This window comes from Sardina pilchardus, chromosome 9 (assembly GCF_963854185.1).
Source record: "Sardina pilchardus chromosome 9, fSarPil1.1, whole genome shotgun sequence".
In the NCBI taxonomy this organism is placed as follows: domain Eukaryota; kingdom Metazoa; phylum Chordata; class Actinopteri; order Clupeiformes; family Clupeidae; genus Sardina; species Sardina pilchardus.
In genome coordinates, this window is record NC_085002.1 from 13,086,381 (window position 1) to 13,110,417 (window position 24,037).

The following is a 24,037-nucleotide window of genomic DNA, read 5'->3' on the forward strand; positions in this document are numbered from 1 at the left end:
TGCGATTAGGCGCGTGAACCTTATTCAAGGGTCAACACCGTGTTACATACATATCCCATTTAAACGCAGGAGAACAAGCGTGGCAAAGCTTTACCAGTGAGCTACCTCCTTGCTGTCAAGAATTTCAATCATGCTGTCTTTCACAATACGACAACTGGCAAGAGTAAGTATTCAACAATCAAGCAATAGGCTACACAATGTTGTAGCCTCTTCTGTATAATAGCATCGGAACTGTTTGAAGAAGCTAACGTTTGAAGAAGCTAGATAGCTTAGCAAATGTACAGTAGCCCTCATATGACAACATGACTGCAATGTCTATTATTTCAAGATGTAATTTTGTATTATGCTGGTGTAATTGGTATCACGTGCATTTCGTTATTGTAACCCAGCGACAGGAGTTTACTAAAAAGATGGACACAGCTACACATTAGCAGCGATGCTAGCATCTGTTACAGACGTGGCAATTAAGTTATCCTAAGTTACAGTAACATTAACTCGTAATGACATCGTCGTCGCGTGGTTAAACGATACATGTTAGTGTCTTTCAGTAGACATATTTGAACAGAAAGCGCTGTTCTGCCTTCTTTGACAGGAAACTTTCATAACCTGGTCTTGCAGGATAAAATAACAGCAGGTGATATAACATAGTGTTTCTGACGGGCTGTCATTTAAATAGCTAACATTAGACAGTCGGTATGACGTTTTTAAGGTAATGTCAGCAGTGTGTCACTCCTTAATTGCGGGACAACTTGACCACTATTGCATGGGCACTGTTGTGTCCACTGTTGCTTAAAGCTTTTGAAATATGCGCTTCAGGGTGCAGGGGTTTAGGGCCCCGATGATGCAACGGCTCCGGGTCTGTTTCATCATATCAGGTTCTTCCAAGACCAGGCGTATTATTTTTAGGGAACGAAGAGGTAAAGGTCGCACTTTCTTTCCCGTGGTTATGATTAGCGTGACACTTTAAACTGATTAGCTGTGCAGCAAGTTTCTCTAATCAAGAGCAACCCCTCAGACTTGATGTTCTATCTATGGTCTCTTGCTCTATGGCCTATGGCCATAAATCTCTGCTAAATGTGTATGCGACTTATTTGCGCTCTAAAGTTGTAAAAGTTTCAGTTTATTTGCACTTTTAAATTGTTGCAACTTTAATGAAAAATTTTATATTCAAATAAACTAAAAGACATAATAGAAAGTGAAAAACGTTCTCTGGACTATGCAAAATAGCGTGTGGTGCAAAGTACAAAAGCAATACAAAAACAAGCAAGCACAGCAAATATTAACCTCAAGGACAGAGTGGCTCCAATAATAGTCATAACAATGTGAATAATGATAATACAATGATAATACAAGGTCTTGCGAAATGTAAAACTAGAAGTGTCTTTGCATGCTGAGATTTCTCAGAACCTGCACTGTGTTTTCATGCTGGCACAGAAACATGGATAGGCCAACTACTACTTTTTATTAGTGTGCAGCGCTTGCTGTGAAATATAGGCAAAGTTTGTATTGATTTTATCTGTGAACTTAAGGATGTCATGTCTTGTACTATATTAGTAATAAGACTATTTGTATGTAATCTTTGTAAATATTTATCATGACATTGCAAGGGCCCATTGCAAACTTTTAGCCATTATATCGGAGAGAAAGGTTGGTTGGTTATTGGCTCTCAAGTAATTCGACTTGAAAAGTTTACCTCATAGATCATTTGAGGTTCCTTATTAAGCTGTTACTGTTCACATGTCTGCATGCTTCCCCCATTGTGAAAATCAGTTCAGCGTGCTCCCCATAGTAACCACTTTAGTGGTGGGCCTCTCTCTCTCTCTGTCTCGCGCTCTCTCTCTGTTGCTCTCTCTCTCATTCTACCGTATCTCTCATCTGCTCTCTCTCTCTCTCTCTCCTTCTCTCTACCTCTCTCTGTCTCATTATTTCTCTCTCTCTCTCTCTCTCTCTCTCTCTCTGTCTCTCTCTCTATGTCTCTCTCTCTCGCCATGGGATTTATCACATACTATGGAGTTCTTTGAAAGCTGGACACATCTTTTGTCCGGGCCTCTCTTTCACACTCTAACTCACTGATGTGTGCATGTCCAGGGGTTGGGGTTGGGAAGGCAAACACAATAGTATTCTCATAGTGACTTTGGATAAATTGACAGAACTAAAGCAAAAAAAAGTCAACAAACAATCAGCGATATCATAAGAAAAAGAAACAGAACAAACAAAATAGCTGACAGTGTAAGATTGTCAACCCTGACTGGAAGGGTCTGGTGCTGCCCAGCCCACATCCCCATTTTTGCCAAAAGCAGCTGGTTCAGACAGGTCTAGAGCGGAGTCGGCCTTTGGGTCACTCCCTCGCTGCCCCTTATCACTCCGCTTCCATAACGACATGACTCAACAATTAGCTAACTGTACTGTTTTTATTTGCACCATGTAACTCTGATGCCAAAGCTCACTAGACATGCTCCAGCCAATCAGCAAGACTCACTGCCCTCACACCCCCTCTCCTCTTCTTCCTTCAGTCTGACCTCAATTGCCGGAGCCCCTGTTTTTATTTTTAAGAGCTCAAGTGCAAGCCCAGCCAGAGTCAACAGGCTTACAGGTTTCACTCGTAAAACCCTAAAATATGAGTCTTGAGGGAGACAGATCACCAATAACAGAACTGTCCTGTTAAGACTTAAAGTTATGAAACAATCAGTTATCTGGTGGTATGCTGTCGATGCATGCAATGTGGATATCTCTGTGCAAGTTATCTACGAGGATAGTAAAGACAGAAATCCATAGTTCAACATTTTTTGTCTAGTCAACAGTTGTCCTTTATATTGCCTTGTTAAAAATATGTCATATAGTGTTTTATTCTATGTTCTTTGATTTACTTTTGAAACATGTGCATAGCTACATGTGTAGCAAATGTAAATAAACAGTGTGAAATCGTAATTTTCCCAGAAGAGGATCAATAATTGGGACGTGCTACCAGTGTTGAGCAAGTTATTATACTTGTGAGAGAACAAAGATCAGCTGTATTTTACATTTTCCTTCATAAACAGTAAAAAAAAAAAAACTTAATTTATTTTGACATTTGCATATTCATTCCTTTTACAATCCTCATATGAAGTTTCACTGAAACTCAAATAAGTGACACCGTTTTGTGACTCTGTTCCAACCTAAAGCTGTACTGCCTCCCCACAGCCTTTGAGCAGTGTTACTTTGGAGCAGTGCATGCTGTATGCCTGCTTCTATTCCCTCTGGGCCCACCTTCCCTGGCAGCTAAGCTTCAACAGCAGCACTGCCTTTAGGCTTCAAAGCTGTTCAAACGAGTGTTTAAATCAAAGCGTCAATCAAGCATTCAATGGCGTTTTCAGAGCTCAATTTGAATTAAACAAAATATTTAATAATTGATCAGATGATATATTTATACTGGAATCATTTCTATTCTGGGGCTTGGTGTCCCGATTTTGAAAATAGATGGGGGGAAGGGGGTGGGTGCATTAGATCACATGGGCATGCAGACTGTCAAAAGGACTTGCCAAATAAATTGATTTCTGCAGCTGTTTAAATATGCAAGCATAATCTAGATCCATATTAATTTTTTCCCTGTGATGCTTTAAGTCTCATTCAACTTTCAGCCCCATAAAAGCTGTTTATGATTTTTCATCAGTTTAGCTCTGCATAACAGATCCTGTCCCCTGCATCTCGTGTTCCTGTTGTGAAGTGCCCCTTTCACGCCTTGGGTAATCTTCCCAGGAAAACCTTTCCATTCAGGAGACTTTTCAGCTCGTTTGTCCAGTAAATACAGGGTGACCAGGGACACTTTGCTGTCAACGTCCTCCTCCTCAGTGGCCGAGCCAGTCAGAGGCATTTGCTGTTATTATGTCACCCGTCTCTCTCAGGAAATTGCCTCTTCCCACCCCGTTTGATTGTTCCATGACTCCCTCTTCCTGGGCCTTAATGGACTCAAGAGTCTTGGGGAGGCTGAAGTCAGGGTCATGCTTCACCCCCTCACCCCGTCACCTCCACCCTCCTGCTGCCCCGACACCATCCCTCTAGTTTTGCTGCGACTCGGCCTCCTGCATCAGAAGGCAATTTGTAACGGCAGCCCTTCTATTAGTCAGTGGCAGAGCTGGATGGAGCGGGCTGTCAGACTGAGTGATATTTCTGGCCTGTTGACACTTTCCTCACCAGACCCCTCCGTCCTCCCCACTCGCGCTCTCTCTCTCTCTCTCTGTGTCTCTTCGTCACTTTCTCTCTCCACACCCCACCCGGAACCTCCGTCACCTGTTGTTACAAGGCTGATTGTTGTTTTGCGCACAGGCTGATGGACAGCAGTCATCTGTAAAATTGACTCTTTCCTCAGAAGCATGAGGAGATGGCAGAAATAACAAGCAGTAAAATGAAATGATTTTTTTCTCTCTTTCTCCTCCTTTCTCTCCCTCACTCCACGAGTCAAGCTGTGGTGCGCAGAAAGCCTCCCCACCAGTACAATGACAGCCCCTTACATCAGCATCAGTTGGTCATCTGTCGTCCGAGTTGCTAGCCTATCCGCTCAAACCACTTGGGATTTTTTTTTTTTTTTTTTCTTTAAACAATGTCATGCAAAAGTTCCATAGTTTTCTGTGCAGATTTACCTCATGGGAGGTTTTCTCATCAACGCTGTCCTGTGCTTCAAGAACAGATCTGTGACGAATTTGGCCACTCCTCAGAAACCCTTATCTCTCCACCGATCGTCATTCTTATGGCTGCTCAACAAGGTTTTTTTGTGTTGTGCTGCTGTGCTGAGCTGAGCTGGGCCGGGCCGGGCTGCGGTTTGCCTGGGAGGTCCAGACGCCTCTCTTCTTGGTCCAGGATTAGCCGTCTGTCTCCTGTCAGAGGACAGCTTGACTGAGCTGTGCTAAACACGTCGCCGGCGTCACACGCTGTCGTGATGGTTCCAGCCGAGTGCTCGCCGTGACTCCGAGAGGTGTTTTCAGCGCACACACAGACACACACACACAGACACACACACACAGAGAGAGAGAGAGAGAGAGAGACGCACCAGCCTGAGCTGTTGGCAGCGGCTCCGCGTGACCAGCCTGCCGGCGTCCCCGGCAGGAAGCAGCGACAGCGAAGGACGGGTCCCGTCAGCCCGCGCGGTGACCCGTGTGATTTTTTTTTTTTCATTTTTTTTTCGCCGCTGCGGACGCATCTCCCGCGAGGCTCTGAGCGGCCATCTCAACAGGCAAACGGCCCTGGGCCCCAAGACTGACAGGAGGCCAAGGGACCGGGGCCACGCTGGCACCCATTAATGTGCCAGCTTGTGTCCCCCCCGGTGTCTCCTCTCTGACCCCCCGTAACCCCTTACCCCTTCTCCGATGCCCCCCTCTCACCCCAACCCCCACCGCCCGTCTCTCTTGCACTTTCACTGGAGAACAGAAAGAAGAAGGAATTAAAGAAGCACAGCTGCTGCCTTTAATCCTTATTTATTTCATCATAAAAGCTTGTTTCAGGCTTCTAATTGAGGGCCCACGTCTTGTGCTGTGGTCGCATAAATGGGGCCAGGTCACATGCTTTGTGTTAGCTCAGCCATCATCTTGTCCTCTGTGAAAAAGTGGCGAAAAGGAGTCACGAAATGTTTTCTTTAAAGAATTGTTGTCATAAAGTCTTTGGCCCTGCTGGCTGCAGATGGCATTGTGACGTTCAGAGTGTTTATTTTGTGTGTGATTCTGTGACGTTAGTCCTCTTTAGTCACAGACAGAAGTGCTCAGTATCTGTTTACTTTGGAAAATTACACTAATGCGTTCATGAATAATTCAAGCCCTAACTCGCTCATCTGTATTATTTACTTATATGATTTCCTTATTAATATTTGCACATTATGTCGTTAGCGGCCCCCCCACCCCTCCACTTAAGAGGCCCTCGTTTTTTCCATGTGATGGAGTGAGCGAGGCCAGGGGTGTGTCTCTCGCGCTCGGGAGGGGGGGCGCCGGCTCGTATTCACAGAAGCTTTAATTGTTCCCCATCGCTGGCCTAATTGGATTTTAATAACGCCATTAAAATGAAGCACGGCGGCTCCGCGCCCATGCACACCCGCTGAGCCGTGAGGGCGGCCGCCCTGCCTCGCGCCCCGAAGGTGACTGATGGTGTTTGGTCGCCATGGGCGCTGACGGAAGGCGCAGAAGAGGGCCTTATCCGGTTTCGGCCAGATGTGGCGGACTGAGAAGACACCCTTTGGACAGGTGTGATGTCTCGGGGGAAACAGTCCTTTCAAAGGCTCGCTCTGAAGTCTCTGCCTTTACTGTGTGTACCACAGCCAGGAGGGAGCAGAGGCCACTGCGAGAGACAAAACCGAATAAAGGCTTTTGTTTATACGGCCAAAGCAGAAACAACTGAACAAAGATGTGAAGACGAGGACAGGAAATGGAAATGGAGTGGAGAGGAGAGGTGCCAGAGTTCGCTCTGCCCTCGAACCCCTCCGCCACTCTCCTCTCCCTCCCACACCCCCAAACAGCCAGAGCAATGAACTAGGGAATCGGCAAGAGAGAGAGAGCGAGGGAGAGGGGGCAAGCAGTTCTGTGCGGAGAGAAAGGCAGAGATTAGATAAGAGGAAATGCTGAATAGGGGCTCTGTGTTGGTGCGGCGCAGCCAAGAAGCTCCCCACAGAACTGCTGATAGAGGCATAATTGAACAAGCACGCTGATTATTGATATCACGCAAACACGCAGCTGCCGCTAATTATATTACATGCTAGAGAGTGGAGAGGAGTCGCTGGAAACTGCTGCACGAGACGCTCCAGCCGGGATCTGCGTGGGAGTCGCGGAAATGTCGCTTGAACGACCGTTGAAAATTCCGTTTATTTCAGTTATTTTTTCTTCTCTCTCTCTCTTGCTCTCTGTCATATATACATTTAATGTTCACATACATACAGATGCATGGATGGAGGCAGCCATTAGCCTGCATGCTGTGTAAGTTAATGCAGAAATGTATTCATTTATTTCATCTTCTGGGTTACCTTGCTAAGTATAAGTCCAGTATCATTAAAGCGGCTGATATCGCTGTCCACTGCAGTTAACAAAACCACTGCAGCAATGTTGACCACCTTGTGAAAGCATCATTCCATGTTGTGATGAAACCTGACCTCAGTGAAAAATTGGGGTCACCTCATTTTTGCCAACAGAGAGATTAAGCTGGTCACGTGCCCCGAAGGATACATTGTTGGAAGTTCTGTCTCATAGCAAGAGGTCTCAGCAAGTTTTTTTTTTTTTTTGTTTTTTTTTACAGTTACTGTACTAAAGTCAATGGCAGCCATTGCTTTAATGACTTTGACCTGTTTGCTGCTGTATGCCAAGAAAAATATGGTGTGGTGAAACCATGATAATTAAATCTTTCTGAGCACACACACACACACACACAAAATATTCACATAGTGTATATGATCATCCCTGGAGTTCCTGGTCCTATTTCTTTCTTAATGTGCCTGTTTGCCTAAAACTTGCGCTTTAATAGAGACACATTTAGACCTCTGTGGTGTCAGCCTGTCTTTCCAAATAGATCTCTTCCTCTTAGATCTATAGTAAAGCATAATGGATTCACCATCAGTTTAGTGTGAATTCATATCACGACACGCTGAGCACTCCTCATGACTGCTTTTAGACTGTATAGTGAAATCAATGTCACAGCAGGTTTGGTCTCCAGAGGGTACTGCACTGTTGTCCGCTTCAGTTCTGAATTTCTGGAATCCTAAAGTAACTCCTTCATGCCGCGCTTCTAGCTTTAGCTGCCCCTGTTTGTGAGGCTTGGCTAACACACGTGCTCCAGTGGTGTCTGTCTGCCAAAGCAGGTGTGTTAGCATGGCGGCATTGTTATCCTGCACCTCTCCAAGGCCCCGTCCCTGATAGGGTCATCATTAATAATGTTTCATAGTTTGGATTGAGCTAATTAGCTTCCGCCGCGCGCGCGATAAATCAAAGTGGTATCCCCTGCCAGCCGCATGGGTCGGCACACAGCATTTGGTTTTGTTTGTTTTCGGACCAGGTGCTCTTTGCTTTCTTTCTCTCCCCGGCCTCAAACCTGCCTCTCATAATGAAGTGGACGTATTACACGAATTAGTGTAGCGTCTTTCAAGAACTTTGGCTCAGTGCTATCCTTTTTCTGGTTGGTTTTCTTTGGTTTTGCAGACATTTTTTTTGTCATCTACTCTATCCACCTGATGCACGCACACATTCACACACACACACACACACACACACACACACACACACACACATCCGGTAATTATTCTAATCCTAAAAAAACTCCCTCCTAGCAATTTTCACTCTCTCTAGCTATCAGGATGAGTGTTATTCTACTCTACCTGGATGACCTTAATCCTTACCCAGGTGATATTAATCACTGACATTGGACTTCTCTGTAGGAAGGAGTGAACTTTCTTAGTTAATTATATTGACGGGGTTTTACAGTAACAGAGCAAACTTTTTTTTGATCAAGAATCCACGAGTGAAGAGATTGTATGCAGGCTCTCCTCTAGCGAGCTGTTAATTGCACTCCTCATATGGGGTGTGTGTACTGTATGTCAGCGACACTGTAGGCGTTACAGCTCTCCGCCAACACGATTCTAATTAATGAAACTAGTTAATTCACTCATGATCAAGAGATTCAAAAAGGCCAAGAATTGCCACGGTCGTGCAGAAAACCCACATTTTCCAGCGTTGTTTCCAACGAGTTCGGAGTCGTCCATTTCAACTTGTGTTCTCTCTCTCTCTCCCATGGCAGCCGGTGTGCCAGCGGTCTCCAGCGGCAGTGAGGGTGGCATGGAGGGGGCAGCACTCGCAGATGGCAGCGCGCAGCTTCGAGCAGTACGAGCGGCCATGGACCGGCCAGGACAGCCTGGCGCAGGACGACCCCGAGATGTGGGACCTGCTGACCAAGGAGAAGGACCGGCAGTGCCGCGGCCTGGAGCTCATCGCCTCCGAGGTATGGGACACAAAATGAACAGACAAACAAACACACTAGTGTGCTAGAACACGCACACACGTGCAAACACACCTACATACACACCTACATGTACTCACTTACTCACTCACTCTCACTCAACAAGTACTCACACATCATCCTCTCCATATGGTGATGGTCATTTCAATGCCACAGATGAATGAAAACCCATTCAGACCAATGGAAGGAAAATTTTATTTACAATGATGTGCATCTAGGGAGAGACGGTATGACTTTACCTAAAGATCCATCAGCTGCTCTAACTAGACACGGAAATAGTTAGGGTTTATGTACACAACAGCAATGGACAGATTATCATACAGTAGCAGTAGCAAAGTCAGGAGCCATCCAGTCTACCCTTATCAATGATGCAAATGTTTTTTGAAACATATCAACCCTGACTCTTTACATTATCCATGTTTAGGAACCGTCCAGATATCAAACAGGGTCACAACGTAGGAGCATACTTAAGTGGAAAAGTGGCCTACTAGTGCAGAATAGTAAACTACATATTGGAATATTGGACATAATGCAGAATATTACACCACATATCAGAATATAGGACATAATGCGGTATTCCACTTTCTCTCAATGTGCATACCCAGGCTCCTCTCATTTTACAGAGACAATCAAATGTTCTTATATGTGCGACCAAACTGGGTTTCATCCCACTTTATTCTTGAACTCACTCCAATACTGCGAAATGGGCTCTACTGAACACACATCGGGTCCAAGGTTCAGCCACAGGCTGGGTGAACGTGTCTGTGAACGTGATCGCAAGGGTGTACAGGATGGAGTTATTATTTAATCCACTGCCATGTATTTCAGCAGCCATCGCTGACAGGCAGGCTACACAGGGGCACGCAACTGAAGCCGAGAGGGTCGAAGAAACAGAGGAGTGATGAGGGATCTTTTGACTGAAGTGTTCCGTTCACGTAGCGTCCGCTGCACACTTAGCTTCCTTCACTGTATTCAATTGAACTGGCTAGCTACACCAGACTTGATAGCGGCGCGTACTGTACGTTCGCTTCAGTTGCGGCCCCCAGTGTAGCCCAGGGCCTGAGTGGTGGATGAGCTGGCCAGTGCATGAAGCCCCTCCAGCCTCCACCCCAGCCAGCACGGCCAGAGCAGCCTCCGCCACTGAGTGTCTTGAGGAAGTAGCAGACAGTGCTGCCGCTGCTGCTGCTGCTGCCACTGCTGTTGTTGTTTGCCTTTAATATTCAGAGGCAGCACCCCGTATCCACTGCTGTTTTAGCCTTCCCTCCCTCCTCTTCCTCCCTCCCTCTCTTTTTCTCTTGTCCTCTCTCTCCACCTAGCATCCCTCTACCTCTCCATCTCTCCTCTTGCTCTCCTCTCCTCCCTCTCTCCCGCTGCTCAGTGAGGTATATCAGGCAGCTTGCAGCACTAAGCCTGGCCACTCTAGTGTGAGATAAAGCTGATATCTTCATATACCCACCCAGCTACCCCTCCCTTTCTCCTCCCTCTCTCCTCCCTCTCCTTCTCGTCCTCCTCCTCTGTGTCTCTCTCTTTTTCCTCTCCTTCTCACCACCCAGGCTCAGAGCAGTGGCCAACAGCAGGGCATCACTTCAAGTGGCTGTTGTGAGGCTTTTGTTTTAAGGTGTGGGGGGTATGGATCGGGTAGGTGTGTGTGTGTGTGTGTGTGTGGTTGGGGGGCAGGGGGGTGGTGGCATGGGGTTTGGGTAAAAAGCGCAAGAAATGCGGCGATTGCATTTCCAATTCTAATGCTGCGAGGATCTCAGCATGACGGAGTGCTGTGCTAGAAAGCTGTTACCTGAGCCTTTATCGCCCCTGATCTGAGACGGCGTATTAGCATAGCTCCCGTGGGGATCAACGTTTGTGTGTGTGTGTGTGTGTGTGTGTGTGAGTACAAGCAGCCTGCCGGGTGTGTATGATGACAACCGTGTCACTGAGAACCTGGGAGGTTGGGCTGCTGTGATACTCCAGGAGGGGTGGAGGGTGTCAAGATGCCATGTGTCTAACCTGTCTCTCACTCCACCTCTCTATCTCTCACTTTCTCTCTTATCTTCTGCTGCTGTCTTTCTCACTCATTCACTCTTTGTGTTTCTTCTTTCTGCCACGTTCACTTCCTCTGTCTCTCTTCCTCTCTCTCTCTCTCTCTCTCTCTCTCACACTCTCTCTCTCTCTCTCTCTCTCTCTCTCTCTCTCTCTCTCTCTCTCTCTCTCTCGAGCCTGATTACTCTATTACCTTCTCCCTGTCTCATCCTTTAGAGGTGAGCATAAACACAATTTGTATATGCCCCCCCCCACTCCACCCCCTCTCCCCATGCTCACCCACTTGTGGAGGTGTCTCTCCTGCTGTCTCTTAACTCCACTTGAAGTGAGCCAAGTGGAAGTCTATAAAGACCGGAGCTCGATACAGTAATGATCACCGTTGACTGGAGGCCCTTTCTGCCTTAATGGCTCAACAGTGCTTAATTCTCCCCTCTTGTCCATCTGTCCTCTGCATTGATCGGCTTGCGTTGCCTTTTGGTGATTTTTTTTTTTTCTCTCTCTCCTTCTCCTCTGACCAGAACTTCTGCAGTCGCGCAGCGCTGGAAGCCCAGGGCTCCTGCCTCAACAACAAGTACTCAGAGGGCTACCCTGGCAAGAGGTGAGCGTGCATGTGTGTGTGTGTTTAGGTGTAGTCTCACATACTGTACCTGTGTGTCTGTAAATTCTTGCATGTATGATTCAGTGTTTTGAGTTGTGTCAGTTCTAGTAAAAAAAACTGATGCCTTGAAAACTGTGATGTTGCCCCCCCCCCACCCCCACCATCTTGATGAGTTTGTTTGTGTATTAAAAAAACAACAACTCTGAAGTTGTCTCTCTCTCCCACACTTGCTTTGAGGCTTGCTCTTTCTCTCTCTTTGGAGATTGATGATAACTGGATTAGAGCGGAGGCAGTGTGTTTCACGCTTTCTACTCCATGCCTCTTCACATAAAAGGTGTCCTACATTCCCCAGATGGCAGTTTCATCTGGGCTGCTTCTGGGCAGGACGTGGGCCACGTGTGGCTCAGCCGAGCCAGATCCGGCCCAAAGCCGTTCTGGTGTCATTTCGCTCTCTTGGTTAGCTCTTTAAGATTTTCAAACTTGTTATCTTGCCTTCTGAGGATTGTGTGAAGGTAGGGACTGTCTAGGTCAAGCAGCGACCTCAATACTGATGCTTGGATTTTTTCCCCCCTAGAAGATATGTTGTCATTCTGTTTTGAGCTTTCAGCTTTCAGAAATCAAGGAAATGTTGGATATTTACTGTATCAATGCTTATAGTCTTTGGCAGTTCTTTATGCTCAGGTATAAAAGGAAGGACTATGAAAAAAGACATTAATCATGGATAGAATAGGCCAGTAGAGCTACAGTAAAGCCTGGTGGGGTTTATCTGCAGTAGGTGGGGTTTGGAGCAGGTCTCCTGAATGGGACTTTATCATAAGGGATAAACTTATTTCTAGATTTGAGTGGTTTGAACCAAAATGGTATGCTCACAGTCTCACAGATCAATCTTTTGTGCTGTTTGTGTGTGTGTGTGTGTGTCTGCCTGTGTGTGTGTCTGCCTATATGTGTGTCTGCCTATATGTGTGTCTGCCTTTATGTGTGTCTGTGCGCACTTGTGTGTGTGTGTGTGCGTGTGTGTGTGTATGTGTGTGTGCGCGCGTCTTCCCTCAGGTACTACGGTGGTGCTGAGATGGTGGACCAAATCGAGCTGCTGTGCCAGAAACGGGCTCTGGAGGCCTTCGACCTGGACCCTGCCAAGTGGGGGGTCAACGTGCAGCCCTACTCCGGCTCCCCGGCCAACTTTGCCGCCTACACAGCGGTGCTCAAACCCCATGACCGCATCATGGGCCTGGACTTGCCTGACGGAGGACAGTAAGTAGGACCCACGCTACCAGCTTTTACAATAGGGTTCCTCAACGGTGGCTGTACCATTCCCCTGGGGGGTGCTCGTACTAGCTGGGAGGGGATGCTGGGAGCATCACATCTTAGTTTGTGTAGTGGTCATTATTTTTAGTATAAGGATAAGGCCGGGGGGGGGGGGTTCAAAAAGGTTCAGAACCACTGTTTCAGAAGGAACTTTCCAGAACAGTGAAATCCAAATGTATATTTAGGGGCCCTTATTGGATCCAAACGTATGTTTATAGTTCCTATTCCTATATCCATAACTTCTTGTCTGATATGATAGCTCGGTGTCTCAGCACAATCTATTAATTGCAGTGATGAGATTTGAATGGATTATATCCTGTCTGTAAATGTGCATTGTCTGTATATTTTGCATTGTGCATATTTTCCTGTACTGCTAGACACGGCCAGAACCAAATTCCTAGTCAGCATATCAATAAAATCCCAATTTCATTCTGAAATGGTTCTGCAATGAACCATCTCTAATTTCGAATATACACAACAGAGATGTTTGATTCCTAGTTCAATAGGTAGGGGATTTCACACAGTGACCAATCAACAACCAAGCCTACATAAGTATACTGATGTATTGTAATTGGTCTCTTATTTTCTATGCCCTCTCCCCCATAGCTTGACCCACGGCTACATGTCTGACGTGAAGCGCATCTCGGCCACATCCATCTACTTCGAGTCCATGCCCTACAAGCTGAACGTAAGTAGAGGAGCCAACTCAGCCTGCCTGTTTGTAAGGACCAGAGCCACGTGTTGAAAGTTACCTCTTGTTTCTAGTTTACTCTGGTGTCAACCCGGGAGTCGACAGGCCAGATTTAGCAGCCAGACTGTAAGCAGAAAGTAATTTGAGTCGGCGTCAGTGATGGGAGTCACGTAGAGATGCCGCTCGTTCTTGAACCCCACCCCATTCCACAGAGTTCCTTTGGCTCGTTCATTCATTTACTCGAGTTAGCGCTCTCTCTTGCACTGACGTCCTGCTGGGCAAGCACTGCTGGCCCGCGCTACTGAGGGCTCTCTATGAAAACTATTTACGGTTTACGGACTGTCGTTTTTGCTAAATGTGTATCGGCAGCGCGCAGCTTTATTTTCTCATTGGCCTTAATGATGATGCTGCCTAATATTCATACTTTGCATGTGACGTCACAACTACCAGTTGGCGGGCAAGGACATCATTCCCCAGTGACGAAACCCAATCTTGCCAGGACGTCGCCAGTTTTACTTTACAAAAGTTGGTGTTTTGATGCCAGATAGTTATGCGATTGGATGCACTAACCGCCGAGGAGATAAGCTGGGGTTATGTTTAAAAAAAATAAATGAATAATCACTGTACTTATCAAGCTGTCATTCACCGGCAGTCAGGGTGTGCATATTCAGATGAGGACTTCATCACACGACGGAACAGATGTCACTTTGTGTCTAGCTACAAATATGCAAACGTTAGCCATTTTTAGCCAAGTGTTTCTTGCCCACCAGTAGTCACATGACTGCACAGTATGAATTGGTCAGGCTTTGTTGGCTGGTTTCTTTCCCTGTCCCAGTTTGCTGTGTGGTTGAGCCTGCCGTACAGTACTAGCGCTTGACCATTCTTTGATCCTAAACTGGACCGTTCCCCCAAGGCACGCTGCTTTTGTTTCGTGATCTGGAGTTATTTGTTCATGAGTGTATCAGTGATGGCTATTCTCTCATGTTCTTTCACCCACTTCATTAAATCTCTTTTTCCTTCACCTGCTCTGTCACACATTGTCTTTACCTCTCTCTCTTTCTCTCCTTCCCTCTCCCTCTCTCCCTCTCTCTTGCTCTCTTTCTCTCTCTCTCTCTCTCTCTCTCTCTCTCTCTCCCCCTCTCATGTCACTGTCTTTCTCCCTCATCTCTTCTCTGTCTCGAATGTGGCCTCTTTGTGTTGCCTGCGGTGATCAATTTGGTCCTTGCTCGTGAGGTGATCAATGTGTCGGGGGGCGCCGTGCGTCTAGGCTCGTGGGGGGGTGGAGGCGGGGGGGTGGAGGGGTGGAGGTGGAGGGGGCCGTGGCCGGGGATCGGGGATGGCGCTGGTGTGGTGATGGATGAGGGGCCAGACCCCCAGTGCGGGGAGAGATAATAGGAAATCGACAGGCCAGCGGGGTCCACTCTGTCCTCGCGATGAGCGCAGGTGGGGGTGTTTCAGGTGTGTGTGTGTGTGGGGGGGGGGGGGTTGATGGAATGAGTGGGGGGAGAGGGAAGGCGTGCCCTGGAGATGAAGGCTAATCCGCTTGTCTAAATAAAGCTTTCCTCACACAGGTGACACTGGCACTCAACACCGGGGGGGCGGGGGGGGGGGCGCGGGGGGGTGGAGGGAGGGATGAAGAGCGAGACAGAGGAATAGAGGAGAGAGGGAAGAGCAGGTGAGAAGATGGAAGGCAGGAGAGTGCTGATGCGAAGCAGACTGAACGTGTCACAGGGAGCGAGAGAGAGATGGCAGAAGAGGATGTGTGAGGAGCGGAGAGTGTACCGGACCAAGAGTGGATGCTTTGGAGAAATGGAGAGTGTGTGTGTGTGTCTGTGTGTGTGTGTGTCTGTGTGTGTCTGTGTGTGTCTGTGTGTGTCTGTGTGTGTCTGTGTGTTTTTTAGCCAAAGGTGTGTGATGTGTGTTCACGGTATTAAATGTGATGAACTTTGCTAATTTTAGCTCGACTGCTTTATTGTTACAAATATGGGATTGAAATTCTTGCTTTATTGTACTTTTCACCCCCTTTCTCTCTCTTTCTCTCTCCCTCTCTCCCTCTCTTTCTCTTTAGACTGCGACTGGTCTCATAGACTATGATCAGATGGAGCTGACCGCACGTCTCTTCCGGCCTCGTATGATCATCGCTGGCACCAGCGCCTACGCTCGCCTCATCGACTACGCCCGCGTCAAGAAGGTGCGTCCTCCGTCCACGTACCCCACCACCCCCACTCACACACACTCACGTACGTACACACACACACACACACACACACACCTTGACGCTAGAGGAACAGCCATGAAGGTAAATGAATCAGAGGTGACCTTTTCCTGGGGATTATTTTGGTCCCTTTCACACACGTTTGTTTGTTTGTTTGTTTGGCACAAATGTTGCAAAGCCCACTCTTGCGTTTTCACTCTCACACCTTTAACAAACCCCCCTCTATACACACACACACACACTGACTCACACACAGATAGTCACATACTGTACACACACACCACCCACCCAGGCGCCCGAAGGATGTAGTGTGCTTTGTCCCCCCCCACCCCTCTCTGTGTTACTGCATCCTGTGCCTGCGTGGCACTGTGTAAAATCCTCTTCAGGATGTAGCGTAGCGCAGCGCAGCGTAGCCCACCGGGTGCATGATGCACACCGAGCCAGACACACTCACTCTCCCCACAGCCTCATGCAGCATGCCCTCTCTGCACTGTTCTGCGCTCTGACAAGCATTCACACAACCCTGCTTAGTGTCTTTGAACACTTCTGCAAGCGTAAGCAGAGCGTGTGTGTGTGTGTGTGTGTGTGTGTGTGTGTGTGTGTGTGTGTGTGTGTGTGTGTGTGTGTGTGTGTGTGTGTGTGTGTGTGTGTGTGTGTGTGTGTGTGTGTGTGTGTGTGTGTGTGTGTGTGTGTGTGTGTGTGTGTGTGTGTGTGTGTGTGTGTGTGTGTGTGTGTGTGTGTGTGTGTGTGTGTGTGAGCCATGCGAGTGTTCATGCATGTGTGTTTTTTGCCGTTTAGTCACTTGAGGGGGCACTGTGTGCTTTTAGGTCTTGTCTCAGACTCTGGCTTCTCCCTACTTTCTGTAGGCTGACGTTTCCACATCCCACTCACAGCCTGACTTCTACACAGATACACATTAGATCAGCATAATTTGGAGACACACCAATGGAGGAAGGACGAGCACAATGATTTGTATTAGTTAAGCCGTACTGTATTCGGCGTGTCAGCTAAAAATATATCCCATTAGTATTGTATCATCAGAGTTGCATTTTTCAGGGTCTCCAAAGGAAGGCTGAAGACGTAATTGGTAATGGTTTTCTGAAAGCCGAAAGTTCTTTTTCAGAAAGTAGTATATTTGAAGTATATTATCCTGAAAGTCTTTTTATTTATTAGATAAAGGAGAAGCACCTAAATCATGATCCTGTGAGCCAACCGCAAAACAAAGACAAATGACTTCAAATGGTAGATACATACGACCATATACCATAATAGAAGCCTCCCTGTCAGTTTGCGAGGGCAAGATTTGGCTCGAGGGTTCAACTGGAAGGTGTGATTTGAGACTTCACAGGAAGTCCCTGCATTACTTCTGTCAATCTTCCAGCTTGTCACCTAAGCTGACACTCTTGCCGTCTGATGAGATTTCAGTGAAGTTCTTGCTGCGTTCACGTGGCAGTAGTCTGGCAGGTTGGCAGCCCGATCGCTCTAGTGGAAGCGTAAATGAACGCAGTGTGAAGAGGGAGCATGAGGATGTGTGCAGGTTAAAGATGGAAAACAGATGGAACGAGTAGCTATGTCATTTACACCTTCTCAAGTGCACAATTAGCTCCTTTAAGATGTAGACACAGCTGAGGGAATATCAAGAGCAGAAGAGGTTTTAATCCTCCCTTCCTTCTCTTTTCTTCTCAAAATATTCATCTCTCGCTCTCCCTCCCTCCCTTTCTCTCCTCCTTCCCCTTCTCCTCTCTTCCTCTCTATCTCTCTCTCTGCCCCCATCTCTCTCTGTCTTTATCTGTCCCCCTCTTTCACTCTCCCTCTATGTCTCTCTCTCTTGCTCTCTCTCTGTGTCTCTCTCTCTTTCTCTCTGTCTCTCTCTCTCTGTAGCTGTGCACTGAAGTGAAGGCCTACCTGCTGGCTGATATGGCTCACATCAGTGGGCTGGTGGCTGCCAGGGCCATCCCCTCTCCGTTTGATCATGCTGACTTGGTCACCACCACCACACACAAGTCCCTCAGAGGAGCCAGGTATGTGTGTCTCTGTGTGTGTGTGTGTGTGTGTGTGTGTGTGAAGTAGTGAGCTGTTAGTGCTGTATCTGTTTGAGATGGAGCGATATGGAGGTGTGTGTGTGTGTGTGTGTGTGTGTGCGTGTGTGTGTTTGGTACTATGATCTAGAGTGAATGAAGAGAAGGAGCGAGATGGAGAGGGAGGGAGAGAGATGAAAGTGTTCACTGAATTAAATTTCTCTCTCGGTGAGTGATGCACTGCTCTCTCTGGACAATGATGAATGGCTTTCGGGCTGATGTTGTTCGCAGCAGAATTACAACAGAATACAATCGGAAGTCCACTTCTGTGAGCGCAAGGTGTAGCAGTGTGTCATCTCTCAGAGAGAACGATACGGATGTGTATGTTCTCTCTCTCCATTTCATCTTTTTCTCATCCCTCTCTTTCTCACGTCCCTCTCTCTCTCTCTCTCTCTCTCTCTCTCTCTCTCTCTCTCTCTCTCTCTCTCTCTCTCTCTCTCTCTCTCTCTCTCTCTCTCTCTCTCTCTCTCTCTCTCTCTCTCTCTCTCTCTCTCTCTCTCTCTCTCTCTCTCTCTCCCCCCCTCCATCCCCACTCATCCTCCACTCCAGAGCCGGTATGATTTTCTACCGCAAGGGTCTGCGCTCAGTGGACAAGAAGGGCCGTGAGCTCATGTACGACCTGGAGGACAAGGTCAACTTCTCTGTCTTCCCCTCGCTGCAGGGCGGCCCACACAACCACGCCATCGCTGGGGTGGCCGTCGCCCTCCGCCAGGTCAGTGCTCCTCCGCACCTCCTCACCTCTGCACCTCCTCATGTCCTCTCCATCTCTGGCTTGTTTTAAGGTCCCTCAGAACTACAGAATAACTCCTATGGCAGCTCCATAGAGTAGGAAAGTCATGAGATTGTGTCACCTTGATTGTGTGTAATTTTGTCACTACAAGTATTTGTGATTCATTTATATATTAAGCTTATACTTACATAATACACTGAATGTACTTCGGTAGATATGTTTCTTACTGGGGAATTTTTTAGTCAAATATTTGGTTCCTTCCATGGTATTGCTTCTGAAAGTTTCAGTGGCTCTGTCAGATTAAGCCTGACGCACAGCACATCTAAGCTCAGGGCTAGGATGATTTTTTCTCCTGACATTTGAATTGGTAGTACTCAAACCTTTAACCTTTAACCTCAACCTTTAACTTTTGCCCCCAGGCCAACACGCCCATGTTTAAGGAATACATCGCCCAGGTAATGCGCAATGCAAAGTCCATGGCTGATGCACTGTTGAAGAAGGGCTACACCTTGGTCTCAGGTAACTTTCCACACGAGCACCTGCATACCTGAATGCCTAACCTTTAGGACTTGTTGGGGGAGGGGGTGGCTGTTTGCAAACTGTAATCTGTGGCCCAGGCTTAAGTTCATTCAGGCTTAAAGGGATATTCCGCCATTTTTGGAAATACGCTCATTTTCCACCTCCCCTCGAGCAAAACAATCGATATTTACCTTGTTCTCGTTCATCCAGCCATTCTGTGAGTCTGGCGATACAACTTTTAGCTTCAGCCTAGCATAGATCATTGAATCGGATTAGACCATTAGCTTCTCGCCTGCTAGCTTCATGTTTAAAAGGGACTAAGATTTCTGGTAATTTTCCCATTTAAAACGTGTCTCCTCTCAAGTTAGAAAGTGCAATAAGACCAACTGAAAATGAAACCTGGCGTTTTTCTAGGCTGATTTGACATGGAACTACACTCTCATCTGGCGTAATAATTGAGGCAACTTGCAAATGTACCATAGGCGCAGTGATATCGTACGCAGCATCTGAAAATAGTCCCCATAGACAACAAGCAGTAGTAGTGCCAGTAGTGTGCAAGTTGCCTTGATTATTACGCCAGATGAGAGTGTAGTTCCATGTCAAATCAGCCTAGAAAAACGCCAGGTTTCATTTTCAGTTTGTCTTATTGCACTTTCTAACTTGAGAGGAGACACGTTTTAAATGAGAAAATTACCAGAAATCTTAGTCACTTTTAAACATGAAGCTAGCAGGCGAGAAGCTAATGGTCTAATCCAATTCAATGATCTATGCTAGGCTGAAGCTAAACGTTGTATCGCCAGACTCACAGAATGGCTGGATGGACGGGAACAAGGTAAATATCGATTGTTTTGCTCGAGGGGAGGTGGAAAATGAGCGTAATTCCAAAAATGGCGGAATATCCCTTTAACTTTCAGACTTCATTTTTAACATTTTTTTTCCTGCAGTTATGAGACCTTTTAAAATTACCAGATGAACTGGTTGATCCATCTTACAAATGTGCTTGTCAAGGAGCCACCTGCTCCCCTGGTAATGAGAGCTCACTTAAAGTGACTTGACTAACAGTCCCTCTCCTCCATACCTTCATCTCTCTCCTTTCCCCCCCTTGCATCCTCCCTTCCTCCATCCCTCCCTCCCTTCTGTCCTTCACCACTCATTCCCTTTCTCAGGTGGCACAGAGAACCACCTGGTGCTGGTGGACCTGCGCCCGCAGGGCATGGACGGGGCGCGGGCCGAGCGTGTGCTGGAGCTGGTGTCCATCACGGCCAATAAGAACACCTGCCCTGGAGACAAGAGCGCCCTGAGCCCCGGCGGTCTGCGGTTAGGTCAGTCCACACCCCCCACCCAACCCAATCCCACCGCCAGACCGCACACATCTCGGACAAGGCTGTCCCAGGCTGTGTGAATGGGGAAACGTTGTGTCCTATCCTATTTTGTAGCCAATTAGAAAATGTAGCATGTAGTAATTTGTGTTTTTAATTTGTTTGTTTGTTTGTTTGTTTTCGCTGTTGCAGGTGCACCAGCCCTCACCTCTAGGCAGTTTAAGGAGGCTGACTTTGAGCAGGTGGTGGATTTCCTGGATGAGGGCTTCAAAATCGCTCTGGATGTGAAGAAGAAGACAGGTGAGTGTTTCCGAGCAGACCTATTTAGACTTTGACTTGGAGGGCACTTGGAGAGCACAGACCTCTGCTAAGGCCAAATGTGTCATGCAGTACCGCACAACATTAGCAAAAATCAAACGGAAACTTGTAGATGAGCCCATGCAGCGATTCCGATCTGCTCCAAAACTTAATGGGTTCTTATCTTCCTTGGCCCATGTTACTCTTTCTCCAGCAAGTTCCATGAAAACGGGCCAGTAGATTTTGTATCATCCTACTTACAGACAATCAGACAAACTGCATGGAAAACAACCCCCCGACACATGCAATAAAGTGCTGCTATTTTCACATTTACATGGAATGAAATGTGTATTTTTGTTGCTGCATTGAAGTCGGCACAATGTAAGAAAACATACAGTATATGGAGTGTCTCTTATAAACTCAGTATAAACTATTAACACTTGCATAGCCAGGTTTGGTCATAATCACTTCTTTGTGATGTCTAATGCTGCAGTATTCACAGGCGTATTATGCAGTTGTCTCATATTTGCCTCGTAAGATCCTTTAAGGTCACAGCAGCCCTACACTGAGCTTATGGGTGCTAATGGCAACAGCAGTTCACCAAGTGATAAATTTAACACCGCATATGTGGTAGACTTGGGCCCCTTGGGTAGCTCCAGCAACCTCTGCAAGAAATCAAAAGATATGAACTAGCATTTTGCATAGGGAAAAATAGGCAAAATAAATTTGTCCCTGTTAGACTTCTAGTTGCTGTAGAATTTCATGCAAAAATTACAATGTGAAGACAAACAGAGACCGTTTTAGCTCAGAGGTGAGCAGTAATTTTGTTCACCTGGCAAGCAGACATATTCAGTTTGCAATAAAACAACTGAATGAACTCCCCTGTGTGTAATTATTTGCGTAGTGATCATGCTAGCAACGCTTTGGGATAACTTCCTGCATATTTGATCACTCTCTCATGCATTTTCTTTGCCTTGCACTTGTGCTAACTAACAGTATCTAAAGAGTTCATGTCTTAGGCGGCTACCAGACATGCCATTGGTGTCAGAACCACACAATCTGTCGTGGAGACTTAAATAGATTTATCCTCCATTAGGTTTCCTGTTTGCCTCTCTGCCTTTCCATCACATTTACTCCCCCTCCCTCACCTTTGGATCTCTTCCTCAATGGTGTTTTAAGCCCCCAATGTCATCTTCCAATTTTTTTCATCTTCATCTTCATCTTCTTTAAGCCACCGTTGACTTAGAGGCACCTTGTCCTAACCCTAACCCTAATCTTAACCTACCTTAACCTGCCTAACCTTAGCGCCTTCCAGGCAAAGCTGCCTTGAAGACAACATTGCCCCCCCCCCCCTCCCTTCAACTTCTGCTCTCTATCCTCCTATCCTCTTCTTTCCTCTTCTTCCTTCTCAATCCTGTTTTTTTTTCTGTTGTCCGTCACAGGCAAGCTGCTGGAGTTCAAGAACTTCCTCCTGGAGGACCCGGAGACGGTGGCACGTCTGGCCGAACTGCGCTACCGCGTGGAGGCTTTCGCCCGGCCCTTCCCCATGCCCGGCTTCCACGACCACTAGGGGGCGACATGAGGAGAGAGGGTGATGAGGGAGAGAGAGGTTGTTGAGGTAGGGTGATTTTAGAAGAGGGAGAGAGAGAGAGATGAACAAAGTGGATGCACAGAAACCCAGAACACGTGTCCTTTAAAACACTTGTCCATTTTAAAAAAGGACCAGACAATGAGAATTTCGTCCTTCTTTTCCAAATCATGTTTCATGCTGTGACTTCTCAGGAATTGGTGATAGGCAGTAGAGTCTCTCTCTCTTTTTTTCCCTTTTTTTTTATCTTTTTCTTTCCACTTTTTTTTGTTTACACAAATCGCTGTTGTCATACTGTCCGGTGGCGCTTAAAACGGAACGTAATCTGCGAGATAATCACACACACACACACACACACACACACACGCACACACACACACACACACACACACGCACACGTGAGACCATGTCCAGCCCTCAGGTGATGTGCTGTCCGTCACTAGCCAGGGGAGTTGGCCAGAGCCAACAGGACAAACACACATAGTCTTAAAGCCGAGGTGGAGAGGGAGCATCTACGAGACCAGTGGAGGAGAAAAGGAGAGATACATACTCGCGTTTCTTAGATAGTCTCGTCCAAGCACCGAGCAAGATAGAGCACGTAGGCTGCAGGCACATTTATAATGTATAGTGATGTCGTTTTCTGTGATAAACTTTGTTTCTTACACTAGGGGGTCCAACTGAGGGTGAGTGAGTTGAGTAACGAGCGGTAGATTCAAAAGGGCACGCTGGATGCAGATCTCCACGGAGATTTGCTCTGCATCAGCGATGCCACATTCGCTGCCACATTCTCTGCCCACTGCAAGGATGGTGACTCAACCTTTAGTGATATGACACCTTGCATAAAAAAAAGAATTACAATCCAGTCTTTTCACCGTCTGGGTTTGTAAAGAAAAAAAGACCCAAGAAAGTAAAAGAGAATTGAAACAATACAGCTGTATATAATTAACTCTATAAAGATAGTCTAATGCTGAAATGCTTTGTTGTTTGTTAGAGGACTGGCACTGGATGAGTAAATTGACCAATAAAAGCGAACATGAACTGAATCATTGTAATGGATCATGTCACTGTGCTGGAGGCCAGTGTGTTTACAGAAGGTTTATCCTGCACCGTGAACCCTTTTCTATATTAGCTTTTGGACAGGTACACTTTGTTTATTTCCATTTTAATCATCTGCTAACGCCTACGCCTTTTTGTAAAAAAAAAGAGAAGAAAATCTACTTTCATGTTGTCAAGAATATGAAGTGCAGAATGCTTGCTAATGCTCTACCCTTCTGCCGAGTAGTGTTCATGTCATGAGCAGATAAGGGGTGTAGTGTTGGGGCTCAGAGACAGGATTCATGCTGTCGGCGTGTCTTCTGAAACGTCAGACTTTCACCCTCATCAGACAGAGATGTTTTAGAAGATGATCTCAGTGTTATGGTACCCACTGACGAGAAATACACTATATCATTTAGTAAAGGTAATCTCCAACCATTTCAACATCCGCATTTGTGTGGATGTTAATGACATGAGTGTATGAACCTGGTGATGTAGTAGTACTGACCTTTGCACCTCAAACCTGAAGGCCCCCCCACTGTGCCCCTTCCACATGGCAGTGGTGCCACACCTAACGCAATTTTTGTCTGTAAAGTTTTAACATAAATCTCCTTTGTAAAGAAATTTTATAAAGAAAACAATAATCCTAATAAATATGTTAAGAAGCTGTTAA

General features: G+C 46.6%; 1 protein-coding gene across 1 annotated transcript; it reads left to right on the forward strand.

Annotated features, from left to right (window-relative positions):
* Nucleotides 1-24,037, forward strand: shmt2 (serine hydroxymethyltransferase 2 (mitochondrial)). Its single transcript, XM_062545851.1, has 12 exons — nucleotides 1-163; nucleotides 8,737-8,937; nucleotides 11,508-11,587; nucleotides 12,638-12,838; nucleotides 13,499-13,580; nucleotides 15,652-15,774; nucleotides 17,680-17,819; nucleotides 18,426-18,588; nucleotides 19,026-19,125; nucleotides 20,292-20,447; nucleotides 20,637-20,744; nucleotides 22,184-24,037. The coding sequence occupies exons 1-12, from the start codon at nucleotides 131-133 to the stop codon at nucleotides 22,309-22,311; spliced, it is 1,515 nt and encodes a 504-aa protein (XP_062401835.1). The 5' UTR covers nucleotides 1-130; the 3' UTR covers nucleotides 22,312-24,037.

Excerpts from the sequence above, each read along its gene's own strand:
- shmt2 (XM_062545851.1), top strand. The coding sequence starts at position 131 with ATGCTGTCTTTCACAATACGACAACTGGCAAGA. Across the intron at positions 13,581-15,651 it reads CCATGCCCTACAAGCTGAAC|ACTGCGACTGGTCTCATAGA; the intron begins GTAAGTAGAGGA and ends CTTTCTCTTTAG. Across the intron at positions 20,448-20,636 it reads CCCCGGCGGTCTGCGGTTAG|GTGCACCAGCCCTCACCTCT; the intron begins GTCAGTCCACAC and ends TCGCTGTTGCAG.